General features: G+C 44.6%; 1 protein-coding gene across 1 annotated transcript; it reads left to right on the top strand.

Annotated features, from left to right (window-relative positions):
* The first annotated feature begins 1,354 nt into the window (after nucleotides 1-1,354).
* On the top strand, nucleotides 1,355-16,997 carry TMEM179 (transmembrane protein 179). Its single transcript, XM_066552984.1, has 4 exons — nucleotides 1,355-2,083; nucleotides 6,040-6,177; nucleotides 7,678-7,756; nucleotides 8,682-16,997. Exons 1-4 carry the CDS (start codon nucleotides 1,782-1,784, stop codon nucleotides 8,859-8,861), a joined length of 699 nt encoding a protein of 232 aa, XP_066409081.1. The 5' UTR covers nucleotides 1,355-1,781; the 3' UTR covers nucleotides 8,862-16,997.
* Nucleotides 16,998-18,425: the final 1,428 nt, after the last annotated feature.

The raw sequence follows: 18,425 nt of genomic DNA, 5'->3' as shown, positions 1-18,425 counted from the left end.
GATTTCAAGATAATATGCATTATAGATGATTTGTAATGAAACTGTGAATTAATGTCTTCTCTGAGAATTCCCCCAGTGCCCTCCTCTGTATCTGGACTGTATCTGTAACCTCTTACCAGCACACAGAAATAATTGTTTGGTTGCCCAATGGAAACATCAGCCTGAATTCCCATGTGCACTATGTTTGGGATCTCTGTCCCTCATCTGCTTCTCTAAACACTTCCTGGGAAGTGGCACAGTGATAAAATGAGTGGAAACAGCCCTGGGATTAAGAAGTGATTTGAGACCTGCAGCTGATCTCAGACTGGATGTGGTTGGGAAATTAGATTAGGAAATTACCTGGAACTGGACATTAATTGTGGTGTCTTGTGCTGGAGAGAGGATTCATGCCAAGATGGAAAAATGAAATTGGGATTGTGGGGAAACTATAACTTGAGGTCAGTTGAATTTGGATTTTTGTGCCAGAGTGATCTGAGCCCAACTCACATTCCCCTCTCTGATGCCTTTTGCTTTCTGGCATCCTGGCCTTGCAGTTTTGGGCCCTGCAGCAGAGGGGGTGTTCTGGTGTCTTCCCAAGCATGGTGTGGGGCAGGGAGCTGCTCAGCCCCAGGAATAAAATCCCATCTGTTCCTGCCATGTATTGGACAGCAATGTCCCATTGCTGTGCTGGTCTGTCTCAGCTTGATGCCCAGCAGGAACTTGCTTAAGGTAATTTTCTTCCAGCCCTGTTCCACCTGCCAGCCAGGGAATAACAGAGCTGATCCCAGCCCCAGGCAGCCCCTAAATGACACCAAGGCTCATGAAAAGTTATTCCAGTTCTGGTGAGCCTTTGCTCCCCTTGCAATACCTTGGTAGGGGGGCGACAGCCTGGGCTAGGAACAAAACCACTGGGTCTGTAGGGGCTGGGGTGGCTGTGGGCTGTGCACCCTGTCTATTATTGCCACCATCTGAGGCTGCTGGCCAGAGTTTTAGAAACTTGGGTCAAAATTTCCTGGGATCCAGCAGCTAGGATGAGGCCAGTCAGCTGGTTTTGGGTATTTGTGTGTGTGTGTGTGTGTGTGTGTGTGTGTGTGTGTGTGTGTGTGTGTGTGATGGCATCAACAGGGCAATCATCAGTGTCCTGTGTCATTTGGGGGATCCCTCACCGGCGGTCCCCGGCCGTGCTGGAGATACACGGGCTGATTTAACCCCCTGGGCGCCAGAGGGTAGCGACAGCCAGATTTTCCCGAAGAGAAAACACAACAGCTCTTCCTCTCCCTCTCCCCTCTTCCCCTACAAGCCCTGAAGCCATTCACAGGGGCAGCTCGAGCTGCGGGCGAGAGAGCAGCCGTGTCCGGAGGACCGCACTGCAATCCATTGCATTGCACTGCGCATCCTCCTTCTCTCCCCACCGCCTACTGCTGCAGCCTGCCTTCCTCCCTCCATCCCTCCATCCTCTCCGCTTCCCACCTCACATTGCTCCCTCGTGTATCCCTCCTCCTGCATCCCTCCCTCCTACATCGCTCCCTCCTGTAGCGCTCTCTCCTGCATCCCTCCCTCCTGCATCCCTCCTCCTGCATCCCTCCCTCCTCCATCCCTCCTCCTGCATCCCTCCCTCCTACATCGTTCCCTCCTGCATCCCTCTCTCCACTCCTCCCTCCTCCATCCCTCCCTCCTACATCGCTCCCTCCTGTATCGCGCTCTCTCTGCATCCCTCCCTCCTCCATCCCTCCCTCCTCCTTTCCTCCTCCTGCATCCCTCTCTCCACCCCTCCCTCCCTCTGCCTGCGCAGAGCCGCGGACATGGCGCTCAGCAATTTCCTCTTCGCTCAGTGCATCTGCTATTTCCTGGCCTTTCTCTTCAGCTTCATCGTGGTTGTGCCACTCTCCGAGAATGGCAACGACTTCCACGGCCGCTGCCTGCTCTTCACCGAGGGCATGTGGCTCAACGCCAACCTGACGGTGGAGCGGCAGCGCTTCACGGTGCAGGAGTGGGGGCCCGAGGCCGCCTGCCGCTTCAGCATCTTCACCGGGCTCCTGTCCCTGCTGCTGGCCACAGTGCAGGCCTGGAGGACCCTCTTCTTCCTCTGCAAAGGGCACGAGGAGTGAGTATCCCTGGGGATCAGCCCATCCCTGCCACAGGCTGGGGCACGTGGGAGCAGGCTGGGGGTGAGGCGCTGGGCTTGGCACCATCCAGGTCATCGGGCTCGCCAGAGGGGTTTGGGGAGAGCTGGTGTACCACCCGTGTCTGTCTGTCTGTCTGTCTGTCACACACCAGGCCGTGTCCAGGGCCCTCTCCAGACGGTGCACCTGTGGGGTGGGGGGGTCAGATCCACTGCTGTGCCCCCACTGCCCCTTGGCAGTCCAGTGTGGGCACTCAGCTGCAGTGGGCGTGGAAGGATTCGGGGGCTGTGGGGTGATGCTGGAGGCTGGGGCTCGCAGGGGCCTGGTCCCACTACACATCCATGCCAAAGGAGGCCCTCCCCAGGAGTGCACTGGGCCTGGGAAGAACCTTGAAACAACATGGTTGTGTGGGGGGGGGCAGAAGGGAGAAGTTGGTGCCTCCCCTCTCTTTTTGGTGCTGCTTTTGCTGTGTACATGGCAGCTACTGCAGACAACAACTATTGCTTGGTTACTGCATGAGAGCAGCACTGAGCGCTCCTGCAGCAGCTCAGGGTGGCACTGGCTGCTGGCTCCTGGGCTCACACAAACCAAGGGGCAATCCCTTCCTGCAGCAGCTCAGGGTGGCACTGGCTGCTGGCTTCTGGGCTCACACAAACCAAGGGACATCCTCTAGCAGTGTGGGGAAGGATTCCACAGCATCCCACCCCAGCAGGGGTAGTCAGAGGCCTGGTGGGCCAGGCAGCAGCTCAGGAGCACTGTGATGTTCTGTGCTTGCCTCTCTGGTGGCCTGGGAGGGCAGAGACCCTGGTGCAGGTAACACAGGTGCTGCAGGGCCAGGTGTAGAAAATGCACTGGTGGCTGTCTAAACTAGGAAAATATTTTTCCCATGGTTTAGGAGCCATGCCAAGGGTTAATCACTCCTGTCTAGGTCTATTTGGACTAGAGGTTTCTTGAGTAAGGGGCTGTTACATCTGGGCTTGGCAACCTTGGAGACTGGGTAGCAGTGTTGTCTTTCTGGCTCTTTCCAAGCACTCTCAACCTGTCTCATAAACATGCTGCAGTAAGTGAGGACCAGAAACTTATTCCATATTAAAACATACCTTACACTAAATACAACCACAGAGTTCTTAATATCTTTGAATTCAGCTTCCTCAGGTGATCCAGTATCTGTAGAGGGTTAATTGAATCTCAGTGCTTTGCAGGTCAGAACTAGCTAATTTTTAGAAGAAACCAGCAGTGAAAACCTTGTAATGGTGACATTTGGATCAGATGTTTGGCCTGCTTCCCAAAGTGGCTGTTATCTTCAAAACTGTTGGGCAGGCCCCTGAAAAGTGTCCCTTTAGGAGCTCCTTCAGGCTCCTTTGGGAGTTGTATAACTGTGTTCATAGCTGCTCCAGGCAAGAAAGGCAGAAGGCTCTGGGGTGGTGGGGAGCAAAGATGGAGCAAGTTGGGACGATGAGATACGCACAGAAGACCACAGGAGGGTACAACATGGCAAGATGCTTGGGAACAGCAGTTTCTTGGTAAGAAGGAAGGTCTGTCCTGTTCCACATCAGCCACCATGTAAAAAGCAGGCAGGGCTCATGCTGTCCTGATTTTGGGCAGCCATTTGTTAATGGTTCAAATGGGTGTAAAACCATTTCTGTTTGGATGGAGAGATAAATGTGAGCTCCTCACCACCCATGATAATTGTCTGTTCTGATTGGAGGTAGTTGAGGAAGAGCCAGAATGTCCTAACTGATGATCCTATCAAGAGGATCACTGCTCCTGGGCCAGCTCCAGGGTGAGCCAGCCAAGGCAGTCAGGGTTGTTTGGCACCCTTTCCATCTTTCATGTCCAATGGCTTTGAATGATTGCTGACATGCAATCTAGCAGTTATGACTGCTAAAAAACCTTGAAAGGGTCTCAGCACCCCTTGCCTCAGCTCAGCTGAAGGGTAGAGGTACAACTCAGATACTTCATTGCTAGGATTGCAAAGCAACTTCAGGTGTAAACATTCATTATTAAAGGGCATTCACTCAATCTGCAATGCATAGCTTGAAGTTCTAATCTAAGGAGGAAAAATCAGGTAATCTAAAGATCCAAATAAGCAGTCTGTCACGATGCCCTGGCAGTGGTGATGGTTTCTCTTGCCAGATGCAAATCAGGTGCAAGGCTGAGCCCTGCTTTGTCAGTGGAAAGTCAGATCCTGGACCATGGAACCTCTCTTGCTGCAGGGTAGGAAATAGAGGGACAACTGGAGACCCTGGGCTGTGATGACCCACTCAACAGTCCTGGTAACTGCTCCTTTTCTAGAGCTGTTACTTATTCTGGTTCCAGGTCTGTTTTATTCTGTGAACAGCTCAAGTCTTTTCTGCCTCCCAGGGCCAGCATTCCATGCTAAGGTGCACACAGAGGATATGATCTGATTTCAGCAATGCTTGAGTTGAAATCCAGGCTAGGTGTGAAGTCAGGGCAGAGAACATGCAGAATTCTGGAATCTCAAAGCAGCTCTCACTGTATGGGTGACCCCAGCACCCAGCAAAGCTGAGCTGATCTACTTCACCAAGCCCAGCTAAGCCAGAGCAGGATTCAGCTTATTGCTCATCCAGAAGTCAGGTGTCCTGGCATCCAGCATCCATTACAGTCTATAGGGGCACTTCTTGAAAGTGATTTATTTCACTTTTCTATCAGTCTTGGGGTGGGACAACTGTCACTTTGAAGAGAGCCTAGACAGTCCCTCTAAGGCCTCATCAACCCAGGAGCAAACATCCTAACTCTGCTGATAATTGCTTCCTCATCTCATTTTAAAGAAGTTCTCCTGAGGTCACAAATGTATAGTGTATAACCTGTAGAAATTAGGATTGTCCAGCCCAGAACCTTCCAGGACTCAGGCACTCATTTAAAAAGCCTCTTGGCTTTTCATTTGATGAGCAACCAGGGAAAAGAAATGACTGAGGTTTTTTTTTTTTCTTCTCTGGGGTAAGTAGATTCATTCTATCACCAGCACAATGAGTGGCACTGGTGAGAAATTTGTCATATTCATCTTTACCACACACTGAATAGGATGACCTGCCTCCTGGAGCTGCCAGTCTTTCCCCAACCTGGAGCAAATGTCCAGTTTTTACATAATGTGGCATTCCAAGGTGTCCTATTCTAAACAGCCACTTAGAGAAGTTTCAAGTAGAGAAGGCCTTTGCCGGGTGACTGGGATTAGAAACTTTTCACAGCTAAAATTCAGGTGAGGTGTGAAAGAGTGAAAATGAGAGAGTGATTCCACGGCCTTATGGGAAATCTGTGAGCATCCCACCCATCCCACTCCAAACACTGCATATACTGAGGGCAGGCCCTGGTGGGGCAGATTTAATGGGGCTAAGTTGATATTCAGCTGGCAGACACAGCATACTGACACCAAAGCCAGAGAAATCTTGGGAGAATCTGGCCTGCTCTGCAAATTGCCCGTAAAACTGAGATTCGTGTCCTATGATGCCAGTACCTTGTGTTACATTGCTTAAAGTGATTATAGCTATCAGTTCTGTGTTTTTTATTTTTAGTTTCCCTCTTCTAAGCAATTTTTGTCCCAATTATCACTTAAGTCATGAAATAATTTTAGCTGCAGTTACTACATAATTTGAGCTAATGACATTTATTTTAACAATGGTGATTTTCATCATTACAGCTAATGAAAGCCACATTGTGTGTGAACAATCACCACTCATTATATAAAGCCACATCTTCTTATGGTTAAAAAAGAAATCAAAATCAAAAGCATTTGCAAGCGAAGGTAGTGTGACTCAAAATCAAGCCCATAGTGTTTCAATGTATTAGGTGTTCTTAATTAAAGATGTGTTTTAAATGGAAACTGATATCTTTGTGCCCACTCTGTGCTGCTTACAGAGACTGCTGATGTTGTGTTTCAGCTGTTTATGAGTTACATTTTTCTTCCCTTTTATTACAGCTCTTTCTTTTACGCCTTCCTGAATCTGCTGATCAGCGCCTTTGTGGTGTTCATCACATTTATTGCCAGCACTATAGTGAGTGTAGGATTTAACATGTGGTGTGATGCAATTACTGAAAAAGGAAGCATGCCAAATAGGTTAGTATTGAAGAATACATTTTATTCCTTTTATTTTTTTCATATAGGCACAATTGAGCTGTGCTGTTACAAAGTGTAGTTATTACACGCAAGGTGAGCAAGGGGGAGAAGGCATCTGTAATATGAAAATCCAGAGTTTTTTCATGTGGAACAAAACATAGCAAATCAAACTTCTTTTTTGTTTGTTTATTTAGAATGCCACAAAGAAAAGTGTGTTTCCATCGTATTTTGTGGTCATGATCACATGAAAAACAAATCAATTTTGTTAAATATTTTTTTATTTCCAAAGGAATGCTAGATTTAGAGTTTTTCTAAGAATGGGGGAAGTGTGGCCTTGTGAGCAGGGCAGGGGGCTGGGGGCCAGGGCTTCTGGCTTGCAGTCTTGGTTCTGCCCCCAACCCACTGTGTGACACCAGGCAAGTCATTTATCCTGCCTGTGCCACAACTCATCATCAGACAAAACATTTGGGGTAGAGTTCCTTGCCTTGTAGTGATGCTCTGGATGCCTTGAGAGCCACAGGATGGGAAGCACTTTGTAAGTGTAAAGTACAGATGGCTGATTCTTTGTTACAGTCACAAAATGTACAGCTCCTAAAATGGTCCCCTGTATCCCACGATGCTTATGCTCCTTATGGGGAACATGATAAGTCGAGGAAGATTCACTCCTGTCAAACAAATAATGATGGAGAGGAAATTGTGACATTTTATGTCATATGATATTGAATAAATGTACTACTTAAAGCATACATTTATGTTGCTGCACATTGTCATATGTTGTAAAATGCCATAGTGAATGTTCTGTTTAGGGCTGCAACGATTAATCGAATTACTCGAATATTCGGTTAAAAATTCAATTACAAAAAGCATCTAATCGAATATTCGGGTAAGAACCCAAGATGACCGACAGCACTGAAAAGGAGAGAGAAGAGGCTGCAGAAATCAACCAAGAGGTAGAATGACAACCTCAAAATCCTGGGATACTTTTCACACCAGTAATGGTCCAAGTTATTTGTAAAATCTGTAGGCAGCCCCTATCTTACCATCAGTATCGTCTCCTTGCTGGAGCATCCGAAACAAAAACACAATTCCTTCTTCTGAGGCTTTTCCTGATGAAGTCAAAAGGTAACAGAGGATCATACACTTTGTTTCATTGAGGGGTGAAACAACCAACCTGGGGTGATGCCAGGGGCAAATCTGTGGGAGGCGAGGGGGCAGTGGGAAAGAGGGGTTTAAGGATGCTGTTCATAATAACTATTACAATTCCACTTATGAAGGATTTGTGTTATCATTTACATGATTTTTTTTTTGTAAAAGAAAGCAATTTAGAGAAGATCAGCAAGCAACCTGATGATTGCAATAACTTAATTATCCTCTGATAGAATGTGCCATTGTGACTGTTCAAAATATATTTAATATGTTGTTTCATTTTGTATTTGGTTTGCCTAGAATATTTTAAATTTTTTTCTTTTGTTTTTCCCTTCCAAATGCCTTTCTGGGTAGCTGTGAAGAGTTGCAGGATATAGATCTTGAGCTGAACTTGGAAAACTCTGCTTTCTATGACCAATTTGCTATTGCACAGGTAGGTCAGACTAAGTCATGGTTCTATTCCAGTTAATTTGCCATTTGCTTATTGTCCTGGGATTACTGGAGCTGAACTACCATTCTCAGAAATCAATGGGAATGTTTCCACTGACTTCAGTAAGTGCTGAATCAGAATGATAGTGATGGGCACATTTGCCTTTTAAATTTAAAACAGACAGTTTTGAATACAGATATGTCAAAGCTTCACCCTACCACTGATCTTGTTAATCATGACAGAAAATTCATTGTTCATCCAAAGGATCAGGTCTGAAAAAGTTGCAGCAATCTGGTGTCCAGCAATCTCATCATTACTGTTCAAAATAATTTCTGACCTGCACCACGTTGTGGGGTTCCTAGTTTTGCCTTCCTTGACTTTGACTGAGATCACCTAAGCTATATAAATATCAGACCCTTGAAAATAAGCAAAGATTTATTCATTCAGATAGGGCTGGTTTCTGATGAACCCATGAGAATTAGACCTCTAAGGCTGTCAAACCTTTCTATTGAATATTCTAGCTCTAAGTCAATGATCAGCCAGTGAACACTGGGACATGAGCACATAGTAATTTTGCAGGGATGACAGGCACATCCCTGCAGGGCTTCACCCTTACAAAAGCTTATGTTGTCCCACATGGGAAGAGGCATGGAACATTTCTTGAAGGTAACCCTGCCTCTTGGGTGTCAGCAAGCTTTTTGTCTTTTTTGCCAATATTGGCATCTAGATGCCCAGCTCAGGCATAACTGCATTTAGGAATGAAATATGCCATAAAAGTGACTCCTTTACCTGAAGAACCCAGGACCTCCCTGGATTTGGCATGACTCCATGGGTTTTGGTCCAGCTGAGGTTTGCATAACCACATGGACAGCTGACTTTGTTTTCACAATACTGTCCTGACCTCTTTATGATTTCTTTCCTTCTCCAGTTTGGTCTCTGGGCTGCCTGGCTGACCTGGCTGGCAATTACCATCCTGGCTTTCCTGAAGGTTTATCACAACTACAGACAGGAGGATCTGCTAGACAGCCTGATCCATGAGAAGGAGCTGCTGCTAGGAAGATCCCCTTCACGATCCTCTTTGCAAGATGACAAAAGTGGCATGATCTAAAGTGTAAGCAAATTTCCAGGGCAGGATCTAGATTTTATTTTTCAGTAATGTGAGCTGAAGCTGAGTCAGGGTATTGAGTGTGTGAGATCTTTTCTTTTCCTGAAATGAAACGTAATTGTGAATTACACACTTCCCCCATGAGAAATTGTTGGCAGAAATACTGATACTAAAATAAAGAGAATGAACTGCCCTATGTGCCTGTGGCACAGCAAACTTTCTGTCCTGTGCAGGCAAAATTTGTAACCTGCCCTTGTCAGCAGAGCTCCCACGTGCCATGGCTGGCTTTTGGGACAGGGGCCATTTCTGAGGACTGAGCTGGCAAGACCAGGCTACAGCATCCAGGCTATTTCTTCAAACTATTCTTCAACAATAGATGTAACTGGAGCTGCATTCAGTCTCTCCTCTCTCCCTCTCCTCCCTTTTGCCAGTGGAGCTGCCCCTTGTTGTGGTTTTATCCTGGGAAGCTGCAGCTCTGGATGGGGTGCAGGCTCTCGCTGTCTCTGCTTTTGCTGTGTATGGATGCAGTGCTGACAAACATGTTGCTCCTGCTCTGATTTTATTTCAAACATAGAGACCTGTGCTCCAGACTTGATATTTAATGTTGGACAGTGTTAATGAATTCCATGAAACCTGTGTATTATTATAGCACCTGTCAAAAACTGTGTGTAATATGGAAGGATGACAGAGAACATTTCTTTCTGGTTGTGGTTTTGTTTCTTCTTAGATTTTGGCATGAGCAGCATTTATTATGACTCCTGAAGTGAACTGTAGCTAGAAATTGCTGAAGCTTGCATACTAAGAAATTAAGCTGAATAGATAGTGTTAATGCTTGTGCATTTATAAATGTAACTTGATCCCTAACATTGTATACTATTCTGTTTTGAATATTAGAATTTATTTGTGATATTTATTTCATATAGGATTTACAAAATTACTGTAAGCATTTGCATTGTAGGTTTCTATATATAAGCATAGCAAGGAGTTCAAACAGCTGAGTTATTTTATTGATAGTTCAGTGCTGAATGGGTCCATTCTCCCCACTCATGGGCAGGAGTTCCAGGGCAGATAAATTTTGCTGTGAAAAGGATGAAGAATTGCTGTTTACACAAAGCTCACTGGTGACTGTGTTGCTGATTTCATTTTTGCTTGGCCAGTGCTTCAACAAATCAGGTGGATTGTTGAGATCAGAGGTAGCTCTGATAATTAAGAGGGGTCACTCAGAGGAGTGTGGGATTTGCATGGCAGAGAAGTAAAGCTGAGCTAGGATTAAGCATTTATCCCCAGGTACACATTGCACAGAAGACCCCAAATCAGCAGAAAACTTAAGCAAACAACTAAGTTTGGACTGAAGATTTTTTTGGGAGTACACTGACGCTGCCTGTGATACCTGTGTTTGAGTTGAGACTAATTTTATTGTAACAGAAGTGCAAACCACACATGATTATATGACCTGGTAAATCAGAATGAGGGGAGAGAGGACAGCAGGCTTCTCCCACATCAGAGCTCAAGCCTGGGGTTAGCACAACTGTGCAGATTTACTGTTGTGTTCTAGGGACTCTCTGATGCTTAGTTAAGTACCAGCTTAAGCATTTCATTGAAACAGAATTTGATGTCATGACAAGTCCCTCAATTATTAAGCGTTTTAGGGCATAAAATCTGACATTGTATTTAACTGCCAAAATATTCTCATAGGCTTAGAGAAAAAACCCTCCATGGGCTCTAAGCAGTAATCCAGCCCTGTGAACATTGCTTACAGCCCCAGCTGAACATTGCTTATGGCCACAGCTCTCTGTAGAGAGGCCTTGTCCTTCACCATGATTTCTGCCCACAAGAGAATTCAATTCCTCTGAAAGCTTTGCAGCAGTGGCTTTTTTTGTAGTTGGGAGTTGACATCAGAGGAGGACTCCTGGAGAGGGAATCAGAGACCAAGTTAATTAATGCCAATTTAAAATTCAGATATCAGGACTGTTAGAGTGCCTTTTTTTTTTATTCATTTGGTCTAATAATTTGGATATTAAGAAAAGTCTCTTCACTGAAAGGGCTGTCAAGCACTTGAACAGGCTGCTCAGGAAAGTGGTGGAGTCAGCATCCCTGGGTGTATTTAAAGGAAAGGTGGGTGTGGCACTGAGGGACATGGTTTAGTGGTGGCCTTTGCAGTGCCAGGTTAATGGTTTGACTGCATGATCCTAGAGGCCTTTTTCAATCTAAATTACTCTGTCTCTAGTAGGAGATATACTCTTGCAAGTACTTGAGTCCCTTGCTGGGGAATGACCTTCTTCATATCCTGAAGAAGAGCTTGGGTCTTGTAAGTTAGCCTGTTTCCCCAGTTTCCCCATTTTCTCCAGCTGTAAAAGGCAGTCTCACTTTCACTCAGCAGTGATGTCTCTTCCCACAAATTACTTCAGTGCATGCCTTACTCCTTGTGTGGAACCATGATGCTGCTTTGTATAATATATTTTATGTATATGCCAAATTAGGCTTAGGCTGAAGTGAGGTGTGTGTTGGGACCGCTGTTCCTGGTGTTGCCTGAGGGTTTGAAGAACCACGAGGCAGAAGATAACAAGTGTCCTCTTGTGGTTCTTTCTCTGAGGTACCAGGGCCCAAGCCTTGTCTCTGGCTCTGAAAGAGAGGATGCTGCTTGTGGGTGAGGCTGTCTGGAGCTCATGGTCTCTTCTACCTCTCCTGTCTCAAAGTCTTTTTCCTCCTTTCCACTTCCATGAGAAGCAGCAAACACTGGTCCTGGGTTTGGAGTTGCCATGCAAAATGGAAAGAGGCTGAAGCTCTCCTATGAGTCCCATGTGAATGGGGCTGTTTTTCACAGCTTTCCCATGCCAGTCTGTTTTTCACAGCTTCCCCACCTTGGCCAGGTGAGGTGAGGCAGGTACTCCCTGGCAAGCATCAGTGATGCTTAAAAGCAGAGCTGTTTTTGATGGAAGCCCCTGTGTGAGTCAGAAGGCAGAGCATGTAGTGAGAAGCTTTCTGGCTGACCCAAAGGGAGGAAGGGTATCCTGCAACTCCCAGTTTTTGGACACACTTGGTGTTTTTTATTTGCACTAAGTTTTCTGTAACCTCTTCTCCTAAAGCTTAGGCACTCAGGCCAAGCTGGTGATGCCAAGCTGGAAATGGGTAAGAATTGTGGTGTAATTCATGCACACACACATACCTACCTGTGGTATAATTTATGCACACATACATTATACCTACCTGTGGCATAATTTATGCACACACACATACCTACCTGTGCTCTCTCTCATGCACTTCTCTCTTCTGTACATTTCTGACGCCTGATTTTAGTCACCCATTGCCCACCAGCAATCGTGGGGCAGAATCAAATTTTGCATTTCTGTGACATTTCAATACCTTTAATTTGCCATGTCTAAAGGCAGGGAACACTCTAGGAAGAGTTGTATTCAAAGAACTAGAACACTGTATGGTACTTATACTGTATTTATTTATTTATTGTCACATAGTGCAAGGGGGAAAAGCTTTGTGGCCTTTCCAAGACACTGGGCTGTTGCCACACTATTATTCTGTTATACCAAATATATTCTCTGGCTACCATCTGTGGTTTAATTCCCCACCAACTCCCTGCCAGCAGTCCTCATTGGGCTAGGAGAATCTGAGCTAACAAGTGTCATCTGAGCTTTTAGATCAATGCTGTTTATTATTATTTTTTTATAATGGAGAAAAAACTGGTGCCATCTTTTGGAACAGAACTTCGTCATGAGTGCATTTATGCTCAAAACATCTTATACCACTAACTCATGAGGCATCTTTCAGCTGGGAAATTTCAGTGGGAATCACAAAAATAAGAGCATGATGATTTACTGTAAAAACTGAAGGACACATTTGTACTATAGCAGCGATTCTATGGCCCCTTAAAAAAGGAGGTGTTATAAAAACCAGGGATGGATGATTGAGTGTACAGACCTTGTCATGAAAGCATTCTCTGTGTATGTACAATGTACACAGATAAATGCCAGTTCCACTGCTCTTCTGTGATGTGGATATAGGCTCTTCTCAAAGCAGCTTTGGCTGGAGTAGTTGTTAGAATGCCTTAAATTTCTACACTTCCTTTTACTCAGCAATGGGACTCGTGCAATGACAATTGTTATTATGATACCCAGAGATGGAATTGATGTGGGCAGAGTAGGAAAGCACTGGCCAATGCATAACCTGCCAAAGGCTGAGATGAGTTTCTAATGCAGGTTTGCAGGTGTTTTAATTCCTCCCCTTTATCTGAGTAACATCCTGCTGCTAGAATAAATTAGTCCAGTTAGGAACAGAGTCAGATTTCCCTTCAAGGCCTTCACTCCCCAGTATGGAACACTGCTGATTTAACCTGTGTGGTGTTCAGGATGGAAGCAGAGTTGCAAGGAAGAGGAGCTCACACTTTACAGTCATGTTGAACACAAACCTGGCATTGGGTGTGTGTGGGTTTTGTCATCTCCCTTTTTCAAAGCCTTCTCAAACATATTGCACGTAAAATCACTTTTACCATTTAAATTATTACTTTAGCAAAAGCCCAGACAGTAATTTTTACTGGAAAGACTGACAGTATTTTGTGAAAAACCAATCTGGACTATGACAAAACTTTTGAGTTTTTTCTGTATCCTTGAGTGAATGAGCATCCTGGCTGTGTCCAGATCCTAAGTCTGTGCCTCAGACCATTTCCTTTGCTGATGGAAAGAGCCCATTTTTATCTCTTGGAATGTTTGCTTTGGAGACCACAAATATCCTTTCCTTCTGGTTAGGCAATCCGGGAAAAGAGGAAGGCTTTACCTGCAGTGACAAAATGCTAATGTAACTTCATAAGCGCAGAAGTTGTTTTCAAACTATTTCTATTCATGGCACTAGTACCTTGAAATACATGTTTCTATTTTTGTCCTCCATAAGAAGGAGGAATACTGTCCTGAGTTGTATTTTAGTACTCACATATCTGCACCTAAATGTTTTTTAATGGATTTTTTAAATGACAAAATTCAACTCTGTGATTTATGAAGTTAAGAACTGCATAGAAAACAGGACTTTGATGCTCGCCTGATGTTGAAGGGAACTGCACTCTCTCAGAAAAACTATTTGTTTCTGAACAAACAGGAGGTTAGAACAGAATTTACTTAGGATATTGCAAGTACTGCTTATTTCAGTGCAGGCACTTTATGAATGTCTTTCCATCCTGTTGTTAGGAAGAGTATTAGCATAGCCATGTTTTCTCTTTAGTTTTTTTTGTCCATGCCAAAGAGTGTAATTGAACTGCTATTGCAAACATAGATGAATCTGAATGTATTCACCCCAGTGCTTAAAGATCTCTACCTCTCACAGCTGCCATAACTGCTTGAACTGTCATTGCACACAGTAGAGAAAAAAACCTGAACCCATGTGAGAGTCTAAATCCTATTTCCATAGACAGCTAAAGGATTTAGGATTTAATGCTTATTAGCTTGCTGTAAAATCCTCTTTGCTAAAAACCAGGCATAAGTACCTGAGAAGTGCTGTGTGAATAGCACTTTGCATTGGTCAAATAATGATATCATTTTAGTTTGGGATTTTTAAATTTATTTTTTTCTCACCAAAATAAAAAGACAACAACAGCAATTCATTACACGTGAAAGGTTATCCTTGATCCCCCTTGAATCCTTCTGCTGGAGCTCTTCTACTTGGCTTGAAATTCCTAAATAAGAATTATTTAAAGTGCTGGCTCTGGTGTTTATCAAGGAGATAAACTACTTGGAAGCAAGAGCTGCTCTCTGAAATAGCTGGAATTTTTTTGTATGTGGTGGAAACCCAACATGAGAAGGTTTTGTTCCCTCTTGCCACTTGATTGTGTTGTAAAGTGAGGGTTGAGCCAACCTGCCAGGAGGTGAGAATGATGATTTGTAAGTACTGTTGGCATCTTGGATGATTTCTCACACAAGTGGGTAAACTGTCCTGAGACTAAACTACTCTTCATCTCCTCCTTATTTTCTCCTTGTTTTCCCCTAGATTTGGGCAAATTTGACTCCACTGTGAATACAGACTCTGAAGTGTACTTATGAATGTGAGAAAAATTGCAGTCACTATGGAAAATTTTGTCAAAAAAATAACAAAAGCAGTCAATGATTTTCCCTGTTCTCATTCAGCCTCTCTGGATCGTGCCACTGAACCCTTCCCTTTACATAAGCCAGGCCTGATTTGGGTGATGTGTTGCCCTGGGAGGTTTCCAAGGCTGGTGCCACCAGTCTCTCCAGGAACCTGGTGGAATTAAATGAGTGCTATGTTAAACCATAAAAAAACTGTTTGAAAATTGTCATGGTATCCCGCATTACACAGTCCAGAACTCTTCACCCCATCTCTCCTGCAGCAGAGAGAATTATTTCTCCCAATTAACACTGTGAAGTCCAACAGTTTGTGTCTGAAACACAGCACATCTTCCTGGAACACACAGGATCTGGGTTGCATCAGTGATTCCATTCCACTTTCTAGGCTGCTGCAACACTTTTAGCCATGGTTGTTGAAGCAGGGTCCAGGCATTTGACTTCATAAGCTGCTGGCAGCCTCCTTATTAAACCACATTCTTTGAGAGCAGCAGGCAGCCCCTTTGCTCAGTGGTGCTGAGAAGCTCTGTACTCAACAGAATCCTTCTGGAGGGGACCACTCCACTGGGGTCCACAGCCAGTGCACACTGATGGTATCAGAGCAATTCTGGTCAAACACAGTCTAATTAAAACAGCCCAAGCTACACAACTGAGAAGTCAATATATTGTGATCTGAAATACACTCCAGAGTGGTTTTTGAATGCTTATAACCAAAACAAAAATAACAAAACACCCCAACAGTTCCACTGAAGTTTCCTCCCTCTTCATCCTTTAATCTTCAAAAACATTCCTGCAAATTTCAGAGAGTATTTTATTGCTATCAGGCTGATTGGGTCTTATTTCTCACATCTCTTCATGACAGAGACAAGGACAGCTGAGGTGTGCAGAACAGTGGCATCAGTCTGAACAGAAATAGTTAATGAAGAGTCAGTGCATTTCCTGTGAGGGATTTCAGCTTTTGGGCTGTGACATGAGGGAGTGGTATTGACACTGATTTCAGCCTCTGCTTGGCCTGCTCAGCCCCTACCTGCTCGTGTGGCCTCACAAATTACAGAGCATCCTCTTGAGGCATGTGCTGACCCAAAGTCAGCTTCTGGAGAGAGCCACCTGTGCCAGCTGTGCAGGAATCTGCTGTAAAGGTGCTGACATTGCCACCAGGTTTGGAGGAAAGCAGATCCAGATACTCTGCTGCCCTTTGCCCAGTGCAGCTCTTGACTTGCCCAGGGAAGGATTGGCTGTTCCCAAATATCTGTAGAGTTGGCATTTGTGAGGACAGCTCATTAGCACCCATAGTTTTAAAAGGTTTAGTGGTTTTGTGTGGTACCACCTGCAAAGATCTGAAGCAGATCTTTATTGCTTATGAGTGCAGAGCCTGAAAGCATTTCAGCCTCTCTGAAATATGTATTCTCTGATGTATGAATTCATGACCTCCTGTCTCTTACAGCCACCTGGGAAAAGCTTTATAAGAGTCTAGATTATCTAATTTTCAATGTCCTAAAATTTTTTTAATGCTGCTTAAGAGGTTCCTACAGTGGGTATTTGGGGAGAAAACAGAACACTTTTTCATAATTTGTTTAACCACTGAAAGCAGTTGAGGAGCAGATCCCTCACCAGTGTACATAGATTATCCTGTGAGCAGCCACACCAGTCCACACAAGCTGAGGGTAGAGCCTGGCCTGTTTTGAATATTATCTCTGTTTATTTGTATGGTCTTTTGCAGTGTAATGACTGCTTCAATTGCATGTGTTTGACAAAACCAGAAAGGGAGTGAGGTTTATTATTGTTTTGATACAGTCTCAAAAGGGAAGCTTTTTACTAGCATTTTAATACAGCCCTTTGTAAACACCCAGCAAAGAAAAATGCTGAATCCAATCCTTCTGCTAGTGCAGTCACTGACTTTCCTGTGGCTTTAGTAGGAGCTGGACTGGGTTCAGTGTATGTGGTACTCTCCAGCATTACTGATAAAGAGTTAATGTGTTTTATATATTGATGCTTTTTGCTGAACAGTGCATCGGCTTTTTATGATTTGGTGAAATATAAAAATAAATTATTTGAAAATTCATTGTTTCTGTGCCTGTTCTTTGAAGGTGAGTTTAAATTGTTACAATGTAAGATAAAAGTGTGTTCTCAAAGTCAGTGGCAGAGTCTTTGTAGTCATTCCCCAGCCTCTCCATGCCACAACTTGTGTAGTCAAGGGTATGCCCAGCCATCCTCAGCTGCCTGAGCCCTTTTGGCATCCCCTTCCAACAGTTCACCCTAATGCCATTGGAGACAAGGAGAAAAGGGTCCTGTGTCAACACGCAGCTGGTTTGTTACCAAATGTAAGGGGAGACCACAGGCTGCATGGACAGGCCATTTTTCCAAATGCCAGCTGGTTAATTTCCCTCATGTAGCATCAGTCTTTCTCTTCAGAGGTGGGCATAAAGGTTCCCAACAGCTATCTTGGAGCAAAGAATTAACAAGAAACAAGTCCACACTATTATTTTATAGGTTCCTGAGTTATTCCTTGAGGGCAGCTGGTAACACCCATTTATAGTCATAAGCTGCCAGCTCTTCTGCTTGTTTCTAAGTGGCAAAAGGCAGAAATGACAATTACAATTGCTGCTATGGGCTCATTTCCAGACTATCAGGGTTGAAGGAGATGAAGGGAAGGAAGGGGACTCGAGGCACTCTTTGGGACTGCCTTTCACTGGTGCTAATGCAGAGTGCATCAAAAGGTTAATGCAAAACCATCCAGTGTCATCTCTGTGTGTCTTTTTCTATCTCCTCTGATCCTGTGGGTGTGGATAGTGCTGCTGCAATCAGATGCTGTCGATGTGCTTGAAGAGGGTGTTGGCAGCTGCCCTCCATCCGTTCACACTGTAGGAATGTGCTGAACACTGTCAAAACAACACTTACCCTTCTGCTGTGCTCTGCTTGTTTCTGCTGTGTGTTAGTTACATACTCCCTGCATCAGGGAATTTAAGCAGCACTTCTACCCCGTCTAGGGACTGCCATTAGTCCATTGTCATGCACAGACACCTGCTGGTCTCCCCTGCCCTTTGTCTCCTGCCACCCTGACACTGCTCCTGGGAATGCCTCCTACCACTGTCTGCTTCAAAAACTGCCCACGGGCCCTGTCCTACATCACTCCCTCTTTCAGCCCTCTATGTCTAAAACACAGCCCTTTACAATTCATATATTTGCAGTACAATTACATTCATTATACAATTGCCCAGAGCTGGTTGGCTGCAGCACTTTTGACTTCTGAAGCAATTCACCATGCTGGCTCCAGTGTGAATTCGGGTGAGCATCTCCACTTTTTGCAATAAATTATGTATTCTCTCTCCTTTTTATTCTCTATTGGGAAATTCTCAGGAGTTGTACCGAAGGAAAATATTACCCAGCATGGCCAGCAAGGGGATTATTACCCAACACAGATAATTTTATTTAACTTTAGAGAGCCAAACTCATAAAGGTGTCACACCCAGAGAAAAAACCATTGAACAAG

This window comes from Molothrus aeneus, chromosome 6 (assembly GCF_037042795.1).
Source record: "Molothrus aeneus isolate 106 chromosome 6, BPBGC_Maene_1.0, whole genome shotgun sequence".
Taxonomy (NCBI): domain Eukaryota; kingdom Metazoa; phylum Chordata; class Aves; order Passeriformes; family Icteridae; genus Molothrus; species Molothrus aeneus.
This window is presented reverse-complemented; position numbering and strand designations above follow the sequence as displayed.

What these genes read in the sequence shown, in the direction of transcription:
- TMEM179 (XM_066552984.1), top strand. Translation starts at nt 1,782, where the DNA reads ATGGCGCTCAGCAATTTCCTCTTCGCTCAGTGCATCTGCTATTTCCTG. An exon ending in CTCTGCAAAGGGCACGAGGA is followed by an intron (nt 2,084 to 6,039) that starts GTGAGTATCCCT and finishes CTTTTATTACAG; the next exon opens with CTCTTTCTTTTACGCCTTCC. An exon ending in AAAGGAAGCATGCCAAATAG is followed by an intron (nt 6,178 to 7,677) that starts GTTAGTATTGAA and finishes CTTTCTGGGTAG; the next exon opens with CTGTGAAGAGTTGCAGGATA.